Source organism: Mobula hypostoma, chromosome 14, assembly GCF_963921235.1.
Source record: "Mobula hypostoma chromosome 14, sMobHyp1.1, whole genome shotgun sequence".
Classification (NCBI taxonomy): Eukaryota; Metazoa; Chordata; class Chondrichthyes; order Myliobatiformes; family Myliobatidae; genus Mobula; species Mobula hypostoma.
The window spans coordinates 32,656,620-32,678,472 of NC_086110.1; the positions used below are offsets into that span (position 1 = coordinate 32,656,620).

Consider the following 21,853-nt stretch of genomic DNA (forward strand, 5'->3'; position numbering starts at 1 on the left):
CAAGGCAGCAAATGTAATCAAAAATAGTTTGTGATTTTAACTATTTTCAAGTCTCAATATAGTTGTTATATCATTTATAGCTCCCCCTACTGGAACTGTGGATTTTCTAACTTTCCAGTGAGAAAGCTTAAGGAGCTGATCCAATAACTGCCAGCATTTGGAGTGCAGACAAGATAAATGATGTAGTTATTGGATGGTTTAATGCTTTTGTTTTCTAGTCGTTACAAGCGAGAGGGGAGAGGAGGAGTGATGGTTGTTGATGTGGCAGGCTGGGAGTTTTGGCAAAGGAGGGATGGAGCTGTATTGAATTGTTTTGCTATTGAAATGAGCATTCTATTTTTACACATGTTCAAAGTAGTTCCCCATATACTGGATTAATAATAGTTTAAAACAATAGTTTAAATAATAGTTCCTAAATTCTTTTCACATTATTTCACCTCCAAATACACTGCAGCAATAGGAGATATTGACATATGAGGATTAAGAGATCAGGAAAGTTAATCAAATTGCATAATCAAATCTATGCTTTACTTTGGTGTAAATAATTTGCATGACGTACAGAAGCTTTCCTTTAACAGTGTTGAAAGGACCAACATTTTAATTCAGCTGAAGTGGTGGACATTAAGCCATAATGATTTAACCATTTATGTGGGAGGAATGAGAACTTCATACAGCTTAATGCAGCATTAACCAAAATTGCAAACACGAGGTGAGCAGTATAGGCAAAGTCCAGAGTTATGGAGTTTCCAGATGTCAGTCTGCATGAGTTCCATGGATTCTAATCATAGGTAACATAATTAAATAAATGGAGATGATTTACATCATATTGACTGTCAGGTTAAGCAGGAGAACTTCACAAATTCATAATAGCCTATAAATGCCACTCTGAAAGCAGTGGAATGGTGCCATTGTGTCTGTTAGAGCCTTGTAAAGTAGAGGTTGGTATTTTAACTTACTTTAAAAATTTGCGTCCTCTTTCTTTAAAACACACTGTTGACTGTTATAACTATTCCCGATGGCAGTGGTTTCTGACAACACCTTACGTACAAGAGTTCCTGCTAACTGATGCCCTCATTTTATTCCTGACAATTCTGGTAGATCATGATGCATCATTAGGATGGAAATTACCGTCACAATGTTTTTAATGTGAAAAAGGAAAGGTAGGGTAACGTAAACAGAGGAAGCAAAAACACTTTTGTTTAATCTTAGGACATAGCTAATGCAGTAGCCAAAGAATGGAAAAAATTAGAGTAAGAGAATCTGTAAAGAAGTGGTAAAGTAGATCACAAGTTCCTATCCAATGCCTCTAATAGATATGTACACTATGAGTGTAGTTCTGCTAGTTTACTCTTGGTTTGCTTTGACAATGAATTTATTGAGTAAATGAATGCTCATCTTGTGCTTCCAAGTTATTTGGAGGCTTGGTTGATCAACGAACTAATCTGCAATATTTCAAAAAAGCTTCAAGGTCATTTTGAACTAATTGTTGATAGGAACACAAAGTGATATTACTTCCATTTAACATTATTTCTGCGGCTCTATACCCTTTAACTTCTGAAACTAACAAAGAAAGTGATCAAACCTGTACATTCCCATTGATAATTCAATAGTGTTTTCATCTGCAGGATATATCATTTTGTTGAACTTTCTGCAGAGAGGATTGAATAAGTTTGTCCTTGGTATTGAAAATATTAGGTCCTTAGTCAGCTCAGAACTTCAGCAGATTTGTCCTAACAACTGAATAATTTAGAGATAATGTAAGAGATTTAAGGCCTACAGTTATATAAAACTTACTTTGATTGGGGGAAAAAAATTAAATCATCAGTATTTTCTGAATTAAATCCAGGCTACTGCTGGTAGCATGGACCTTGGGTGATATGTTCTTGCGTTTTTTTTTACATGATAAAATAAACTATCAAAAATCATTATTGGAATTCTTCCAGTGAATATTCCAAATCTTTTAGAGACATATAACACTATGACACAGAAACAGGCCCTTTGGCCCATCTAGTCCATGCTGAACTATTAATCTGCCTAGTCCCATTGGCCTGCATCCAGACCGTATTCCAGCTTCCATCCATAGATGTATCCAAATTTCTCTTAAATGTTGAAATCAAACCCACATTGACCACTTCTGCTGGCAGCTCGTTCCACGCTCTCGCCACCCTCTGAGTGAAGAAGTTCTTCCCACATGTTCCTGATACGTTTCACTTTTCACCCTTAACCCATGATCTCAAGCTCTAGTCTCTTGCAACCTCAGTAGAAAAAGCTTGCTTGCATTTACCCAGTATTTACTACAGAATATACTGTGGATTCTGTCTATATTCTTTCCTGAAAAGATCTTAATTATCTCGATAGATGAGATGATCCAGTGCTAGCACTAATGCTGGAGTTTGCTCGGGTCCAGATTGGTAAATGAATCTTGTGCACAGTCCTCACAGGCTGTGACTGACCTGTACTGCTCAAGTGAATTCTGTTTGGAGTCCAACAGGGAGGCATGATTATCTGTGGTGTCCCAGCTGTCAGGTTGGGAAATCTGCCTGCTTGGCCTGCGCTGAATTAAACCAGACATAGTCATGGCAGTCCCCTTTAAAATGTTGGTAGTTATGTTTTTATGATTTATGTAAGTTAGGTTCAGTGATCTTCATTTAGCATGTGGATATAATTCATTTTCAGGATCTGAACATTGCTGACAAGGCAAGGCCAGTATTTATGGCCCATCCCAAGATGCTTGTCAAACAGTGTTGATGAGCAGCCTTGTGTTCCCACAGTGCTGTTGGAGGCAGAATTCCAGGATTTACATCCAGGGTGATGAAGGACTGGTAAAATAGTTTCAAGTCAGGAAGGAAGCCAGGATTTATGTAATCTGATGGGGAAATTGCAGGTGATGGTGTTACTAGAGTAGCCCAGAAGAGTAAATGCTTTGACATTTATAAGTTTGTAGTTGGGGCCACATCAGCTATCAAGTGATTTGTAAATGTGATCCGATCAGTACTATCAACAAGCTTCAAAACCTGGGCCTTTGCATCTCAGTTTGCAACTGGATCCTTGACTTCCACATCAAGAGATCACTATCACTATGAACTGGTAATAACACCTCACTGACGGTCAGCACAGATGCACCTCAAGGATGCATGCTTTGCCCACTTGTTCTACTGTCTAATTTGTTGATGAAATGGTTGTTGGCAGAACCTCAGATGGTGTCAAGGAGATGTTCAGGAGTGAGATGGATCAGCTGGTTGAGCAGAGTTGCAACAATCTTGCACTCAATATCAATAAGGTTAATGAAATGATTGTGGAGTTCAGGAAGGGGAAGTCGGAGAGCTTGCACCAGACCTCTTTGGGGGGTCAGGGGTGGTAAAAGTGAGCAGCCTAAAGTTACTGGGCATTCATGCCTCAGGGGAACTATTGTGGGCCCAACAATTTGATGCAGCCACAAAGAAGGCATGTCAGGGCTCTCAATCATTTGGAGCTTGAGGAGATTTAGTATATCATCAAACACTTGAGGAAATTTCTACAGATGAACAATGGAGAGCATTCTGACTGTTGCACCATTGCCTAGTATGAAATCGCCAATGCACAGGAATGAGGGGGTTGTAGAGGGCATCTTCAAGAAGTGATCCCTCAAAAAGGTGACGTCCATCAACGAGGACCCTCACTAGCCAGGTCATGTGCTTTTCTCATCAGTACCATCAGGGAGGAGGAACAGGGGACTGAAAACCCATGCTCAACAGTGTGAGCAAATTATATTGCTTTTTATGTTTTGCATGGTAATGCTGCCCCAAAGTAACAAATTTCACAACATATGTCAGTGATAATTATAAGTCTGACTCGGATTCAGATTAGCTATGCCAGAATGGTAGGAGTGGAGACTGCACTAAAACCACACTAGAATAGTGACATGGGGCAGGTGGCATACAATTTCATTGATTGTTCAAAGGGAGAAACTGCCATTTCTTTGTCTCCAGCTGTTGATTAAAATTTTAATGGATCCTGGAGGGCTTCGTGAAATGTGAATGAATTTTATTACCTGGTTTGTTTGAAAAGTTTAGATTCAGGATATATAGGAGTTCACATTTTGAAATATTTGCTACTTTGATGTTTAATTGAGTCAGGTAAGGTCCATATTTGTTGTTTCTGAGCACTGATGTATTTTACATTTTTTTAAACTCATGACTTATACTGAGAAGGCCTTTGAATTTAGTTATTTTCAATTTGCTGCATCATTCCTTTGCATTCAGATCTATTAATTCCTGATAATGCAATCTTCAGATTTCTGAAGGAAATAGGTAAAACATCACTTTAGCTGATTTAAAAACTTTAATAACAGTGATGTACTAATAGGGTATTCAAATATCTTATTCATATGAAGTAGTGGAATTCCAAATGGAGCATTATATCTCGTTCTTCTATTCACCCTATAAACTGGATTACCCTTGCCTTTTGTTCTTGGGAAGATGTTTCTCTATATTGATTTTTATTAATGCATTCATATTTTTGCCTTTTTATCTTTCATATTTGGACATTGTTTTTAATTTGGTTAGATAATAGCAAAGATTAATGGAGTGGTTAGTAAGTATTAATGTGCCCCACACCCCTCCCCTGCCCCATTCATCATACAACTAGGTTTTCACATTAATAACATCTTTCATGGCATTAGAAAATACTTTACCAGCAATGGAGGAGTTCTGAATTATTGTTGCTTTTCTACTATATAAATTGTAGCTCACATTAAGATTCTAAAAAAGGCTGAGAGGTTCAGATCACTTGTTTAAGCGATGTTGACTTGCACATCCTTTTGTGGTGAATGAATTGGGTGAAATCCCCTGTTCTTCCCAAGAGTTTCTCTGGATCTTTTATGTTCACCTGAGCGTGAAGATAGAACTTCTTAATAATCATCCAGAAGATGGAATCTTCAGCAGGGCAGCACTATCTCACTATCAAAACCTTGCATTTAAAATAAAGGTAATTTCAAAAGACCAATAACTCCAAAGTCTGCTTTGGAGAGTTTTGTGTTGATAAGTTGTTTTCAAAGACAGCAATTTGATTAGGTATCCTACCTTCATGGTCTTATTTTTGAAATCTGCTGGCTAAAATTGTTTTTTGGTCTTAGCTTGTTTGATACGTTCTGCAATAAAACAAACTTCGTTCTTAGGATCTGACAAGTTAGCTTTCTTTCATGTGTAGGATGCTATAAGATAGAAAATTGCCTCTATTTCCGTAGAAAGGAACCTTTATTATTTGTCTCAATTTAATGCCTCATTTGTTGGATCTTGCACCGGTCAGAGTGAATTATAATACAAATATCTTTTTCTTTTGTTTTCCAAGTTGAAGAAAGTGAATCTTCAGAATTTGACTTAAATTGGGACTCAACAACTGTGCAAACAGGTAACATCATTTAATATAAAGTAAGATCATTTTTGGACAGTCTTAACATTTTATAATTTAGATTAATATAAACGTTTTATTGAATCCCGTTGGATAATTTCTGGGATGTTGGACACCTACCATAAATGTAGCTTTGTTTTACTAATTTGACATTTAAACCACTACATTAAATATTGATTGTATCTCCTTCTTAGCAGGGTTGGTATTTATTCTTTCTTTTTAAAAAGAAAGTTTATCTTGGCTTCAATGTTAGTAGAATTAAATTTCTTCAATATGAATGGAATTCTTCAGCTTATTTCATTAACTTGATGCTTTTGGAGGAGCCCAAGGAGCCACGCTGTCAACTAATCTGGTTGACAGCATGATAAAATAATTTGATCTCCTGAATGGTAATTAAGGATTTGATGACTTGAAATTCAAAATTTTAAACCGTCTTCAGGTCTTCTTCAGGAAAACCATTTTGTTAAAAAATTCCAATTTAATCTTTTAGAGTGAATAGTGAAACATTGACCTTGCAGTGCCCATTAGTTGCTGAACAACTGAATATTGTGATTTAATACGCACAGCCATATGGTAGACCAAACAGTAGGAAAACAACCATTAATGTAATTTTCTTCTCTTGCTGAAAGAGTTTGATATGGGAGTGGATTAGAGTTAAAGATTGCAATGTCACAGTCTATGCTGACAGCTTGACATAGGTTGTGATCAAATGTTTTGATGCATTGAAGTTTCTGTCAAGCATTGTTGAAACAGGGCACGAGTTTGTATAAAAAGAGTATGGCCCTATTATTGATATCTTTTAAAGTTATTGATTTTAAGTGAATGATGCATACTTAATTGACTGAAAACAAAAGTGAGATATTTTAGCACTTTTAAAAAAAAACAGTCTGCTCATTTGATCAACACACACAAAATGCTGGTGGAATGCAGCAGGTCAGGCAGCATCTATAGGAAGAGGTATAGTCGATGTTTCGGGCAGAGACCCTTTGTCAGGACAAACTGAAAGAAGAGATAGTAAGAGATTTGAAAGTGGTGGGTGAGATCCGAAATGATAGGAGAAGACAGGAGGGGGAAGGATGGAGCTAAGAACTGGAAAGTTGATTGGCAAAAAGGATACAAGGCTGGAGAAGGGAGAGGATCATGGGAAGGGAGGAGAGGAGTACCAGAGGAAGATGGAGAACAGGCAAGGAGTTATAGTGAGAGGACAGAGGGAGAAAAAAGGGAGAAAGAAAGGGGGAAAAAAATAAATAATAATAAATAAATAAGGGATGGGGTAAGAAGGGGAGGAAGGGCATTAACAGAAGTTAGAGAAGTCAATATTCATGGCAGCAGGTTGGAGGCTACCCAGACGGAATATAAGGTGTTGTTCCTCCAACCTGAGTGTGGCTTCATCTTGATGGTAGAGGAGGCAGTGGATAGACGTATCAGAATGGGAATGGGATGTGGAATTAAAATATGTGGCCACTGGGAGATCCTGCTTTCTCTGGCGGACAGAGCGTATATTGAGCTACAGGAAACCCATGGCTGGTATTCAGCGAAGGAAGAATCGTGTGTCTGGAGAGTATTTTTTAAAAGGGAATTTAAACCACGCTCTTTGCATGTTGCATTCTCCAGTTTCTTTATGTTAGTTTGTTTTTGAGCAGTGAGTAATGCCATGTAAATGTCTCTTTATGCTGCTGGGTAGTGAGGGGAAGTTCAGACAGTGCATCATATATTACATACCTTTACTGGCATTTTGTGTTTCTAAATGACTGCTATATCAAATATAAATAAAAATAATGCTACCTTTTAAATGGAATATGTCTCAATAACACTGAGATACAATACTGCTTATGTTTGTGTGCATCAAGACTTGCTCGTGAGTTATTCATTTGGTGTTACTGAAAATTATATTTATGGTAAATGAAATTGCTAACAATTTGACAGGGTTATTCTCACTTTTATGTTCTTTATTTCCACATGTAATTAAATATTGCTTTTGTCTGCTACCATTAATGATTGCTGTTTATGAGATCCTACTGTGGAATTATACTTACCACTTTTAATTTACACCAACTATTTTGATAACAAGCTATAGATAGCATAATTACAAGTCAATAGTTCAAGTACTGCATTAGGAAGTTCTAAGCTGGTTAGCCCAATGTCAATGGTTGGGAAGAATTTGAGACTATTATCAAGGATGACATTTCGGAGTACTTGGAGGTACATGATAAAACAGTATAGAATTGCAATAAAACAGTTAATAGGGAAATCAGATAGGACGTGAGGTTGCTCTGGCAGATGCAATGAAAGAAAGTGTTTCTATGGCTATATTAAGTACAAAAGAGGACAAAATTGGTCCTCTTGAAGATCAGCACAGCTATCTATGAATGGAGCTGAAAGTGATGGGGAAGATCTTAAATGAGTTTTCTGCATCTGTATTTATTCCGTAGATAGACACAGAGACTATAGGACTAAGGCAAAAGAGTATGTGCTCATGGACCATATCCAGTTTACAGAAGAAGAGGCGCTGTCTTAAGATGCATTAGAGTCCAACAAGGTGTCCCTTCGGACTGTGTAGGAGGCTAGTGCAGAAACTGCAGAGACTCCTGCGGAGATATTTATACTGTCCTTAGCCACGAGTGAAATGCAGGAGACTGGAGGATAGCTAATGTTGATCAAGAAGGGCTTTAAGAATAAGCTGGGAAATGATAGGCCAATGAGTCTGATGCCAATCATGGGAAAGTTACTGGAAGATATTCTAAGAATTGAATATGTAAGTATTTCTATAGACAGGGCCTGATTAGAGATAGCCAGCTCAGCTTTGTGGTAGATCATATCTAATCAGTCCTACAGTTTTTCCAGAGGTTACCAGGAAGCTCAGTGAAGGAAAGGCAGTGGATGTTGTCTACATGGACTTCAGCGAGGCCTTTGACAAAGTTTCAAATGGAAAGTTGGTCCAGAAGGTTAAGTTATTTGGTATTCAAGATGCTGAAACCAACTGGATTCAACAATGCAACACACATAAAAGTTGCTGGTGAACGCAGCAGGCCAGGCAGCATCTCTAGGAAGAGGTACAGTCAACGTTTCGGGCCGAGACTCTTCGTCAGGACTAACTGAAAGAAGAGCTGGTAAGAGATTTGAAAGTGGGGGGGGAGATCTGAAATGATAGGAGAAGACAGGAGGGGGAGGGATGGAGCCAAGAGCTGGACAGTTGATTGGCAAAAGGGATCTGAGAGGATCAAGGGACAGGAGGCCTAGGGAGAAAGAAAGGGGGGAGGGGGGAAGCCCAGAGGATGGGCAAGGGGTTGGAGGAACAACACCTTATATTCCGTCTGGGTAGCCTCCAACCTGATGGCATGAGCATTGACTTCTCAAACTTCCGCTATTGCCCCACCTCCCCCTCGTACCCCATCCGTTATTTATTTATTTATATACACACATTCTTTTTCTCTCTCTCCTTTTTCTCCCTCTGTCCCTCTCAGTATACCCTTTGCCCATCCTCTGGGTTTTCCCCCCTCCCTCTTTTCTTTCTCCCTAGGCCTCCTGTCCCATGATCCTCTCATATCCCTTTTGCCAATCACCTGTCCAGCTCTTGGCTCCATCCCTCCCCCTCCTGTCTTCTCCTATCATTTCGGATCTCCCCTTCCCCCTCCCACTTTCAAATCTCTTACTAGCTCTTCTTTCAGTTAGTCCTGACGAAGGGTCTCGGCCCGAAACGTCGACTCTCCCTCTTCCTAGAGATGCTGCCTGGCCTGCTGTGTTCACCAGCAACTTTTATGTGTGTTGCTTGAAATTCCAGCATCTGCAGATTTCCTCATGTTTGCAGATTCAGCAATGGCTTAGTGGCAGAAGCCAATTGTCTCTCTGACTGGAGGCCTCTGATTGGTGATTAATGCTAGTCTGTTGTTTGCTATCATCTATATTTATGATTTGGGTCATAATCTGATCAGCAAGTTTGAGGAGAGACCAAGACTTGGGGGCAGAGTGGACAACGAGGAAAGCTATCAAAACATTGCAGTGTGATCTTGATCAGCTTGGAAAATGGGTCGAAAAATGGCGGATGGAATTTAATGGCAGGCAAGTGTGAGATGTGAACCTTAGGGCTCTGAGGTGTGTGGTAGAACAAAGGGACCTAGGAAGACAGACCTATAATTCCTTAAAAGTGGAGTCACAGGTAGACAGGTTTAGACAGAGAGATTTTGGTACATTGACCTTCATAAATCAGAGCATTTGTTGGGATGTTGTTTTGAAGTTGTACAAGATGTTGTCTAGACTGAATTTGAAATATTGTGTGCAGTTCTGGTCACCTTCCTACAAGAAAGCAATAAGCTTAAAGGAGTGCAGAGAAAATTTACAAGGACTTTGTTGAGACTTGAGCACTTGAGTTATAGGAAAAGGTTGAATTGGTTCGATCCTTATTCCCTGGAAAATAAAGGGAAGATCTTAAAAGGTATACAAAATTATGAGTGGTATAGAATGCATGAAGGCTTTGTCTCCTCAGGTTGGTTGAGACTAGAACTAGAAACCAGGTTGAGGGTGAGAAGTGAAATATTTAAGCTTATTCTGAGGAAATATACTGAAGCTTCTTCAGTCAGAGGATGGTGTGATTGTGGAATGAGCTGCCAGTGCAAGGGGTGAATGTGGATTCAGTCGTAACATTTAAAAGAAGTTTTGTTTGGTACATGGATGTGAGGTGTTTGGAGGGATATTACTTGGGTGCAGATAGATGAGACTAGGCAGAAGATCAGGTTGGCAGGGACTAGATGGGCCAGAGTCTGTTTCTGTGCTGTAGTACTCTGTGACCCTGTTCTGATTTGCAGAAAAGCTTAAGTAATCTTTTAGGGATAAGGAAAAGTTCTTTAGCAGTTTGTTTTTGGGCTGTTGGAAATATGTGTGTTAGTGTTTTTTTCAGCAAGTAATTTGTATGGTTTCGTAGAACTCAGATGACTAAAGAAGCTGTAAAACATGTCATTTAAGAACGTTAATACCACTTATGACTTCACAATGGACTATGTGAATGATTTCTTAATTGCAACTTTTAGCATTTTCTCTCTGGGTTCCTGTCACTTCTGAGTTCAACAATGAGCTTTAAAACATTTCTTTCCTTATCTGATGACAATTAGAGTTATTTATTTGAACTTAAAAGTTGTATATTTGAATCAAAAGTATTGCAAGGGTAATCAAAGGAATACCAATAAGATCTCATGGGAAACTTGTGTGAAGAACAAAAAATGAAATGTTTGTTTTATACTTTATTTTGCTAGACTTTGCCTCAACTTTTCCTTACTCATTTTATGGGAGGTGGGTGTCATGTGCAAGGATTGCCTATTCCTAATCACACTTGAAGGGTGGCAAACTTGAGCATCTACAGTCCTTGTAGTACCATGGGATTCAGATCTGGCAATGATGGAATGGTAATATATTTCTTAATCAGGTGAAGGTGTTCTCATGCATCTGCAGCTGTTGGTTTTGGTAGAAAGGTTACCTAAAAATAACAATAAGCCTGAAGATTGGACATATTTCCGAGTTTGCAGATGATACAAAACCAAGTGGCTATTTTGGCTGTGTGAAAGAAATGGGGAGAATTCAGGGTATAAAGAGAGCAGATGAAGTGAATAGTCAAGGATGTAATATGGAAGGTTATTCACTTTGGTCGGGGAAAAAAAAACAGGAAACTGGACTTCTCTGTAGTGTTTGAAACCTTGTACATGAGTCACCAAAAGTTAATATGCAGTCATAGCAAGCAATTAGGGAGGCAAATGGCCTTATATTGAAAAAAGATTTGATAACCAAGAATAGTTCTGCTCCAATTATACAAGGCCCTATAGAGACCTCCTGGAATTCTATGTGTTGGCCTTTTCTCCCTACATTTTGAAGGATATGCATACATAGGGTGAGTTCAGTGCATGTTGGCCTAGTTAATTACTGGAATGATATGAGGTGAGGTTATATTGATAGGGGGCTTTATGCTCTTAGGTTTAGAAGAATAAGGGATGATTTTATTGAAAGGTCTTGATAGGGTAGATCCTTTTCCAGGCTAGGTTATTTGGAACAGTCTTAAAGTATGTTGTCAGCTACAAATTTCTTTATTAAAAGTGCGGTGAATCTTTGGAGTTTTGCACCCAAGGAGAATGTGGGGGTTTGGTAAGTCATATATTTTAGACAGGTTGATTTTATGGAATTCAGGGAGATGAGGTTGATGTTGGAAAGTGACACTGAGGTAAAAGATCAACTGTGCTCTTTGTGACTGGTGAAAAAATCACAAGGGTTAAATGACCTACTTCACTTCTGTTTATTTTTGATGGGTCTGGTTAGAAAAGCCTTTGTGCCTGGGCATTGGCTCTGTGCCTGACTGATTGCAGAAAATTCAGGAAGTAAAAATGAACTCAAAGAAAAGGCATAAAAACTGACTGACAGGAAACTAACCATAATCCAAAAATTCCATGAGCTTGTCAACAGGAAAATGGTACTGTATTAAGAGGAGATGTGGAAACAATCAGAGACCAAAAGAGAAATCTACTCAGAAGCACAGGGTGTGCCTGAGGTGTACAATGAGTATCATAGAACAGTCCTCACCAATACTACAGCATTCCAGAGTCTGCACTTTTGTTTTCCGTTGCTTCTTGAATTCATTGTGAATTTTCTTCCAGGTATGCCTATGCTGACGAAGTCCTCACCCCTCTCTGAGGTGTAACGGTGTGAAAACAGTTACTTTCACACTGTTGCACCTCACTCCTTCCCCCAGATGTGTGTTGAAAATTGCAACACCTCTAATCTTTCCACCAGTTCTGTGGAAGATTGAATTTTTTTCCGCAGATACTACTACAATGGCTAAGTTTTTCCAACATTTTCTATTTTTGTTTGAGGTTCCAGCATCTTTGTTCCAGCATATGTTTTCCAAAACTTCAGACAACTGATCTGTCAAATAAATCTGTCAATTTATAAAATCAGCAGGATAAAGGAGTGGATGTCTGCTTGGAAGGTGTGGATGAGATCCAAAATGAATACTTGGCATCATTATTTGCCAAAGGAAAGGACATGGAGGACAGTGTGATCACTGTGAAGTGTACTAATATGGTAGGGCATCTTGAGATAAAGAAAGAGGTTACTCGGATTTCTTGAAGGACTTTAAGGTGGATAAATCCTTTGCTGTGGGCTTGACCAAGACCGCTGTGCCTTCCAGCCAGAGGTGAGGTCCCAGAGGATTAGCAGATAACAAATGTTGTTCCATTGTTCAAGAAGGGAAATGGGAATGATCCTGGAAGCTGTAGACTGATAAGTTTCACATCAGTGGGAGGGAAGCTACTGGAGAAGATTCTCAGGAATAGGATTTTTAAAACCATAATCTAATTAGGATCAGTCACATGGCATTGTGCAGGGCAAGTTGTGGTTTACTAATTTGATTGAGTTTTTTTGAGGAGGTGGTAAAGCTTGGGATATTGTCTGGATGGATTTTAGTAAGGCATTTGACAATGTCCCTCTTGAGAGGAGCATGCAGAAGATTAAGATTAATTTATTTATTGAGGTATAGCATAAAATAGTCCCTTCCATCCCTTTGAACCACACAGCTTCACAATCACCCAGTTTAGTCCTAGTCTAATCACGGGATAATTTACAATGACCAATTAACCACTAACTCGAACATCTTTGGACTGTGGGAAGAAACTGGAGGACCTAGAGGAAATCCATGTGGTCACAGGGAGAATGTACAGACTTCTTACAGAGGGTGGTGGGAATTGAACCTGAGTAGCCTGTACTGTAAAGCATTGTGTTAACCAGTATGCTTCTGTGCCACCCTATGCATGGGATCAAATGTGAATTAACCTTTGGATTTGAAAATAGAAGACCGGATGGTAGCTGATAGAATTTATTCTGGTTGGAGGTCTGTGACTAATGGTGTTCCACAGGAATCTATACTGGCACCTCTGATGTTTGTTTATTTGGATAAAAATGTGAATGGCTGGATTAATAGATTCGCAGATGACAGAAAGATTGTGAGTATTGTGGAAGATTGCCAAAGGGTACAGAAAGATATATATATATATATATATATATATATATATATATATATATGTTGCATAAGTGGATAGAGAAGTATCAGTTGGAGTTTAATGCAGCCAAGTGTGAATGGAGGTTGAAATGTAACGGGCAGGACCTTAATAGAGTTGATGTACAGATAGATCCTGCAGTCCAAGTTCATAGATCATAGCAAATCCCTGTCGAGGTTGATAAAGTGGTAAAGAAGGCAAGGTTTAAATGTAAATTTATTATTAAAATACATAAATATCACTCTGTACAACCCTGAGATTTGTTTTCTTCCGGGCATGCACAGTAAATCCAGAAAAACACAATAGATCGCACCCAACAGGACAGACTAACGACCAATGTGATAAAGACAACAGACTGTGCAAATACAAAAGAGAAAAATTAAAGAAGCAATAAATATCGAGAACATGGAAGAGTCCTTGAAAGTGAGGTTATAGATTGTGAGAACAGTTGAATGATGGGGTAAGTGAAGTTGTCCTCTCTGGTTCCAGAGCCTGACGGTTGAGGGGTAATAACTGTACCTCAACTTGGTGGTGTGGGTCCTAAGGCCCCTGTCCTTTCTTCCTGATTGCAGCAGCAAGAAGAGAGCTTAGCCTGGGTGGTGGGAGTCCTTGATGATGGATACTTCTTTCCTGCATCAATGCTTCATATAGATCCGCTCAATGGTGGGGAGCGCTTTGCCCTTGATGGACTAGGCCATATCCATTACTTTTTAAAAATTTTTCTTTTGCTCAGCATAACAAAACTTTCAATTTTCAGATACGTTTACATTTCTTCCCCTCACAGATATCAGCTATCAGAACACATCCATCAAAATATTGACATCACCCCAACATCCTATACAAAAGCCCTTGTTAGTATAGAAGACAGGTTTACATCTACATACTGCTGAAAAGGTTGCCATGTTTTATGAAAACTATTTGTTTTTGAGTGTACCATACATGTCAAAAAGTCCAAAAGAATGTATTCCATGATTAATTTATACCAACCAAAAAGTCCAGGGGCCTTCTTGGATATCCAACGAAGTAAAATGTTCTTCCTTGCACAAAAAGTCAGGATGTTAAAAAGATTTTTCTGATGTGCATTAATAATATGACTGCTGGGTAAGCCGAAGGGAAAAGACACTGGGTCCAGTTCAAGCTCCATCTTCAGAATCTTTTCCATTTCACCCAAAATATCACTCCAGTATGCCTGAAGCTTGGGACAAGTCCAAAAACAGTGGGTGAAAGTTCCAGTATTTACTTTACATTTAGAACACATTGGAGAAACCCCCGTCTTAAATTTCGAGAGACGATCTGGAGTTAGATGGGCTCTATGCAGAATTTTGAGTTGCAGTGCTTTAGTTCTATTACAAACTGAAATTTTCTTAGCATTATCACAGATGTCTTCCCATATTTCAGCTGTAATTTCTACTTCCATCTCTTCCTCCCAGACCTTTCCCAGCTGCTCAGCCTCTCCACAAGAACATTCCCTCAGGATGCTGTAAGAAGTACTAATGGAGACTTCACCCTTAGAACAAAACACCCTCTTTTCTATGTCAGAACTACAGAAATCAGTTAACAATGATGTTTTTTTCTGTATATAATCTCTTATCTGAAAGAAACGAAAAAGATCCTTGTTGGGTATGTTAAATTTATGTACTATTTGACTAAAAGAGATCATCGTTCCTTCATCAAACGAATCTCCTAGATGGAAAATACCCTTAGAAATCCAAAGTTTAAATCCAGAATCCATTATGCCAGGCTGAAAATCTGGACTGCCGGTTATTGGAGTGAAAGGTGATATTTTCGCTGTGTTGCCCTCAATTTGTCACACCGCCCTCCAAGCCCTGACTGCCTAAATTGTTATTGGATTGCGACAATATTCCTTAACTGGTTTCATCTTATTGAAGAAAAGCAAATTAATAAGAGGGCATTTTGCTTGTGAAGCTTTAATGTCTAGCCAAATTGAGGAGGGGTCCCTGCAAACCCAGTCAACCACAGAAGATAAAAAGGAACTTAATTGATATTTTTTGATGCCTGGAAAATCCAGACTCCCTAGACTACTGGGAAGCTGTAACTTAGACATTATAATACAGTGTCTTTTTTTGTTCCAGATGAAAGAAACAAACCAGCCATTTATTTTTTTAAAAGTATTTGTTGGGTGAAAATGACTGGAGTCATTCGTATTGGGTTGAGCAGTCGAGGAAGAATGTTCATTTTGAGCAAATATATTCGGCCAAGCCAAGAAATGGGAAGAGTGCTCTATCGCTCAAGATCCTCTTTGATTTTGTCAAATAACTGTGTAAAGTTAGCATTGAACAATTGATCAAATGTAGGTGTGATAAATATGCCTAAGTAAACAAAACCTGACTGTGACCATTTAAAGGGGAAAACACTCTGAGTGTCAGGTACCTGCTGCAGATTCCCCAGAGGCATAGCCTCTGATTTAGTAAAGTTGATTTTATAACCTGAAAAGGTGCTAAATGAATTGATGCATTGTATAAGGTGGTGCACTGATATAGCAGGTTTTGATAAGAAAATTAGAGCATCATCCGCATACAATTTAATTTTATGTGACTTTAGTCCTGTGTCTGGAGCAGATATCTTGGGGTCTTGCGGAATAGCCTCAGCCAATGCCTGGATCACTTGTGTGAAAAGTAGTGGTGATAAAGGGCAGCCCTGCCGGCTGCCCCTCAGAATACTAAAATTATCCAACCTAATACCATTAGTGAGAATTGCAGCCAGAGGGTCATGATAAAGAACCTTCACCCACTTAATAAAACAATTGCCCAAACCAAATCGTTCTAAAGTGAAAAAAAAGATATGGCCATTCGACACGATCAAAGGCCTTTTCTGCATCTAAGGAAACCACCAAGCCGTCCACTGCCTGTTGCTGACATGCCTGAATCACATTAAGTAATCTTCTGATATTGTCAGATGATCTACGGCCGTTTACAAAACCCGTTTGATCCTCTTTTATGATAAAAGGTAACACAGTTTTAATCGCAATGCGAGAGTTTTAGATAAGATTTTAAAGTCAACATTTAACAGTGAAATAGGTCTGTAGGAGGCACAGTCTTCAGGGCTCTTTCCTTTCTTTAGAATTAGGGAGATACTAGCTTCTCTCAATGATGGTAGGAGGAGACCACAATTAAATGCATGATTGAACATGTTTAACATAGGCTCCGATAATAACCCTGTGAACTCTTTATAGAATTCACGAGTGAGTCCATCAGGACCAGGGGCCTTCCCACTTTGGAACTGTCTCACAGCTTCCTGTATCTCATGTATAGATAACAGAGCATTAAGGAGGAACTCTTGTTCAGAAGAAATGCCCAGGAGATGTAAATTCCTGAAAAAGGACTCCATCCTAGATTGTCCATTATGACATTGCTCAGATTGATACAATTTAGAATAAAAATTCTTAAACACAACATTAATCATTTTAGAATTACTAGTGAGGGCTCCTGTCCCATCCCTAATTGAAGCAATAGTCTGAGAGGCATTTTTCTTTCTACTAAATAAGCCAAATACCTGCAACACACACAAAATGCTGGTGGATAGTTGCTGCCTGGCCTGCTGCGTTCCACCAGCATTTTGTGTGCGTTGCTCGAATTTCCAGCATCTGCAGATTTCCTCGTGTTTGCGAAGCCAAATACCTGCCTGGTTTTTCACCATGTTCAAACAATTGTCGTTTAGCAAATGTCAATTTTCTTTTGGCTGCTTGTGTAAGTAAAGAGTTTAGTGTACAGTGTAAGGCAGTGATATTCTGTAACTTGGCTACAGAAGGCTTATTGATATAATCCTTTTCAGCTGCCGCAAGCCTTGCTTCCGCCAGGCGCTGCTGTTCCGCAGCTTGTCGCTTCTTACTAGCAGAGTAGGAGATAATTAATCCCCTTGCATAGGCCTTAGCGGTTTCCCAGAGCATCGATGGACTACTAGCTGATTTGGAATTAATAGATAGGAAAGTTTTGAATTCGGAAGTAAAGTAGTCTATAAATTTATTATCTTTTAGAATAAAAGATTCAGCCTCCAATGTCTAGATGTTGCTGAATTATCTTTGGGTTTAATATTTAAATACACTGCTGCATGGTCAGAAATAGTGATATTTCCAATAGTGCAGGATACAACTAAATCTCAAAGCGTTTTGGGGGTTAGAGGAAAGTCTATTCTGGTATAACACTTGTGTGGATTAGAAAAAAATGTGAAGTCTTTGTCTGAGGGATATAACAACTTCCAGACATCCACAAGTCCTAGTTCTCCACATAAGCCCATGATTTGTTTGGACTGTGAGGAGAGCAATAGGGGACCACTAGGCACTCTGTCCATCCGTTACTTTTTGTAGGATTTTACATTCAAGGTGTGACAAGAATACACATAGATTACGATGTAGCTGTCCTGTGCTGGCACCAGTGGGATCAGCAGTTGGTCTGCCACCTGTCTTCAGGAGAGAGAGAGATAAGGAAAACAATGGAGCAGCATTTGGAGATGTGTAATAAAGGGACGGGGGAGAGAGAGTAACAGAAGGAGAGAGCTGTCAAGATCGGCTCCCCCTTTGAACCCTGAACTGTTTGAAGTGATGGACAGGAGATACCCCAGCAGGGGGATTAAAAAGGGACAGGTTCGCTAAGGCAAGACACACACGACACCCCGAGGTAACAAGACCCTGGAAGCGGTGCGTCTCCCACAAGCCGGTGGGAAGTTTTTGGACGGCTGATCGCGGGATCAAGCCATAGACGCTCGGTGGAAAGGTACGATCGGCGGGAACCTGGTGTGTGTCCACCCTTGCCTGGGTGCCAGGTTCACCGCAGAGAAAAGATTGTATCTGGAAACGGAGGGGGTCACGGTCGGTGACCTCAGATGACATCACAAAGGACTCGCCCGAAAGCTGACTGCGAAGGTCTGTGTGGAAGCCTTGAATATTCAATCGTTTTGCTCTCTCTCTCTCCTTCCTCCACACTGTCCATCTCCCACGGCAGCGATTACTGCGAACTGAACTGAACTAAATTGAACTGAACTTTGCGTCACTTTGAAACTGGTCATTTACCCCTAGACAACGATACAGCTTGATTGATCCTGTTATCTTAATTCTGTGTACATGTATGTTTATCATTGCTGAACTGTTGCATTCATTATCCTTTTGATTAGAGTACTGTGTTGCTTGTTTCTTTAATAAAACTTTCTTAGTTCTAGTAATCCAGACTCCATTGATCACTCCACTGAGTGATCCATTTCTGCTGGTTTGGCAACCCAGTTACGGGGTACATAACAAAGGGCATGAGTTTTTCCATTCCAGGCTGTGATGCTGCCTGTCAATATAATCTCCACCACACATCCATAGAAGTTTGTCAAAGTTTTAGATGTCTTAATGAACCTGCATAAACTTCTAAGCAAATAGAGATGCTGATATGCTTTCTTTGTAATAGCACTTGCATGCTTGGCCTAAGACATGATCCTCTGAAATAATAATACTGAGGAATTTAAAGTTGCTGACTCTCTCCACCTCTGATCATTTGATGAGGACTGGCTCATGGAGTCTTGGTTTCTTCCTCCTGAATTCAATAATTAGATCTTTGGTCTTGCTGACATTGAATGAGATGTTATTATTTTGGCACCACCCAACCAGATATTCAATCTCTTTCCTATATGCTGATTCGTCACCACCTTTGATTTGGACCTGTGCTTAGTCTCACAGTCATAAATATAAAGCGAGTTAGAGCGGGGGGGGGCAGGGGGCTAAGCACACAGCCTTGTGGTGCACCTGTGCTGCTGGTGATTGTGGAGGAGGTGCTGTTGCCAATCTGAATTGACTGGGGTCTGCAAGTGAGGAAATAGAGGATCCAATTGCAAAGGAGGTATTGAGGCCGAGGTCTTGAAGCTTATTGATTAGTTTTGAGGGGATGATAGTAGTGAATGCTGAACTGTAATTAATAAAGCACATCCTGATGTATGCATCTTTGCTGTCCAGATGTTCCAGGGTTGAGTGAAGAGTCAACGAAATAGCATCTGCTGTGAACCTGTTGTGCCAGTAGGCAGGTTGGACTGGATCCAAATTGCTCCTTGGGCAGGAGTTGATATATTTCATCACCAACCTTTCAAAGCACTTCATCGGATTGCATGTAAATGCTTCTGGACAATAGTCATTAAGGCAGGTTATTGTATTCTTCTTGGGCACCAGTATAATTGAAGCCTGCTTGAAGCAGGTGGGTATCTGAAACTGCCAAAGCGAGAGGTTAAAGATATCACTACAGCTAGTTGAACAGCACAGGTCTTTAATACTTGGCCAGGTACCCGTTCTGAGCTGGATGCTTTCCTTGGGTTAACCCTCCGAAATGACACTCTTATATCAGCCTCAGGGACTGAAATCACAAGGTCCTTCGGGGATGTGGGGCTTTGTGAAGGTGCCTCCATATTTTGACGGTCAAAACTAGTATAGAAAGCATTGAGTTGATCTGGGAGTGAAGTCTTGTTGTCACCTACATTGCTAGTTTCATTTTGTGAGAGGTAATAGCATTCAAGCCCTTCCACAGCGATCAGACATCCTTCATTGATGTAAGTGAAATTCAGAATTGCCACTTCGTAGATGAGATGGCTTTTTGGAGATTGTGCCTGGAGCTGTTGAACCTTATTTGGTCACCAGATCTGAATGCTATTGATCTTGCTCTCAGTAGGTCGCAGATCTCATGGTTCACCCAGGGCTTCTGGTTGAGGCAGACTGAAAGATCTAGTGGGGACACACTGGCTTTGACTATTTTTATGAAACCTGTGACAACTGTAGTGTATTCATTTAGATCCTTTGAGTCCTTGAACACGGCCCAGTCTGCTGACTTGAAGCAATCCTGTAGCAGCTCCTCTGCCTCCCACAGCCACCTCTTTGTTGTCCTTATCTCTGGAGCCTTGCATAGCATTAGGTCCAATAATCGGGAAGTTTGTCTGCAGATTTTTAAAACTCTAGTTTGTCTGCATCTGGAGTATTGCATTAAATTCTGGTCACCCCATTATTGAAAGGATGTTGAGGCTTTGGAGGCAGGGATGAAGAGTTTACCTGGATGTTGCCTGGATCAGAGAACATGTGCTAGGAGGAGAGATCAGACAAAGTAGGCTTGTTTTCTCTGAAACAGCGGAGGCTGACAGGAGACATGATTGAATTTTATAAGATTGAGAGGACCAGATAGAGTAGATAGGGTACATCCGTCTCCCACAACGCACCAGGTGGCAGCACCAATCTCGAGTCTGCCTGCCTCCAGAGCCATGAAAATCCAGCACACTGAAGGTGCGTTAGTCCTCCAGCCTGCGTCCTTGACATATCAAATTGTGGCCAGTCGTGAGACCCCGAAAGGGAGACCCGTTCCTGCAAAGAACTGAAGTCAGCATGCACCTAGGTCAGGGTCTTCAAAAGAACCCTGAAAAGGTAAAAAAAAATAGAAAAAAAGAAATAGCTGTTTCTGAAGATGCGAGCAAAGGAGTCGCCATTAGGGCCATTGCCCTCCTAAACTCCGTCCTTCATGTCATCAAGATTCAAACCCATTGAATACTTGTGGAGCTGCTAGCATGTTAGAAATATTGGCGAAGAAATAGGAAGCAACATTAATGGGAAAGGTTTTTTGAACCGGATGGAAGTGTGTAGTGGAGGTCTCCACGAAAGATGTTAGTTTTGGGATCACTACCTTTCTTGATATACTTTAATTATTTTGATTTGTGTGTTCAGGGAACAATTTCCAAATTTGCAGATGATATAGGACTTCGAGGAAGAGTGGATGATGAAAGATTTCAATGTGATGTGGATAGTCTGGTGAATGGGTCGTAAAGAGGCAGTTGAATCTTAATACTGAGAAATGGCGGGGGGGGGGTTGGTGGTTAGCACAGTAGTGTAGTGGTTAATGCCATTACTGCGCCAGCAATCTGATTTCAATTCTGCCACTGTCTGTGGGGAGTTTGTATATTCTCTCTGTGCCTGTGTGGATGTCCTACAGATTCTCAGATTTCTCAGATTCCAATTCCGTATGGGTTGGTATAAGTAAATTGGTCACAGGCGTGTAATTGGACATGTAGGTGTGTTGGACTGTTACCATTCTGTTTTTCTAAATAATTGAAATAAATAATTGCAAACCATTGGATATTTGTAGAAAGTCGAAGAAAATATAAATGGGAGACACAATATTTAAAGATGTACAGGGACATAATGATCTTGGATCATATGACCATATTCCATCAATAGTAGGACAGGTGGAGAAGGTAGTTTAAGAAAAGCTGGGGCTTTATAAATAGTCGCAGATTAATAGTGAATACAATCTTCCCATGGTGGAAGAACCTTTATAAAATGTATTCTTTTCCATCTGGAGGATTGTGCTCAGTATACTAGTTTCCATACTTCATGAAAGATATAAAGGTTTAGCAGGGTACAAAAGAGCTTGGGTACCCAGGGGGAACTCATGTGGTTAGAGTGAGAACATGCA

General features: G+C 39.9%; 1 protein-coding gene across 7 annotated transcripts in view; it reads left to right on the top strand.

Annotated features, from left to right (window-relative positions):
- The window catches only part of znf423 (zinc finger protein 423), a 401,236-nt gene that overhangs the window by 59,892 nt on the left and 319,491 nt on the right, over positions 1–21,853 (top strand). For all 7 annotated transcript variants that reach the window (XM_063066903.1, XM_063066904.1, XM_063066905.1 and 4 more), the window contains one exon: positions 5,329–5,388. In XM_063066903.1, coding sequence (XP_062922973.1) covers positions 5,329–5,388 — 60 coding nt within the window. The remainder of the gene's footprint in view (positions 1–5,328; positions 5,389–21,853) is intronic.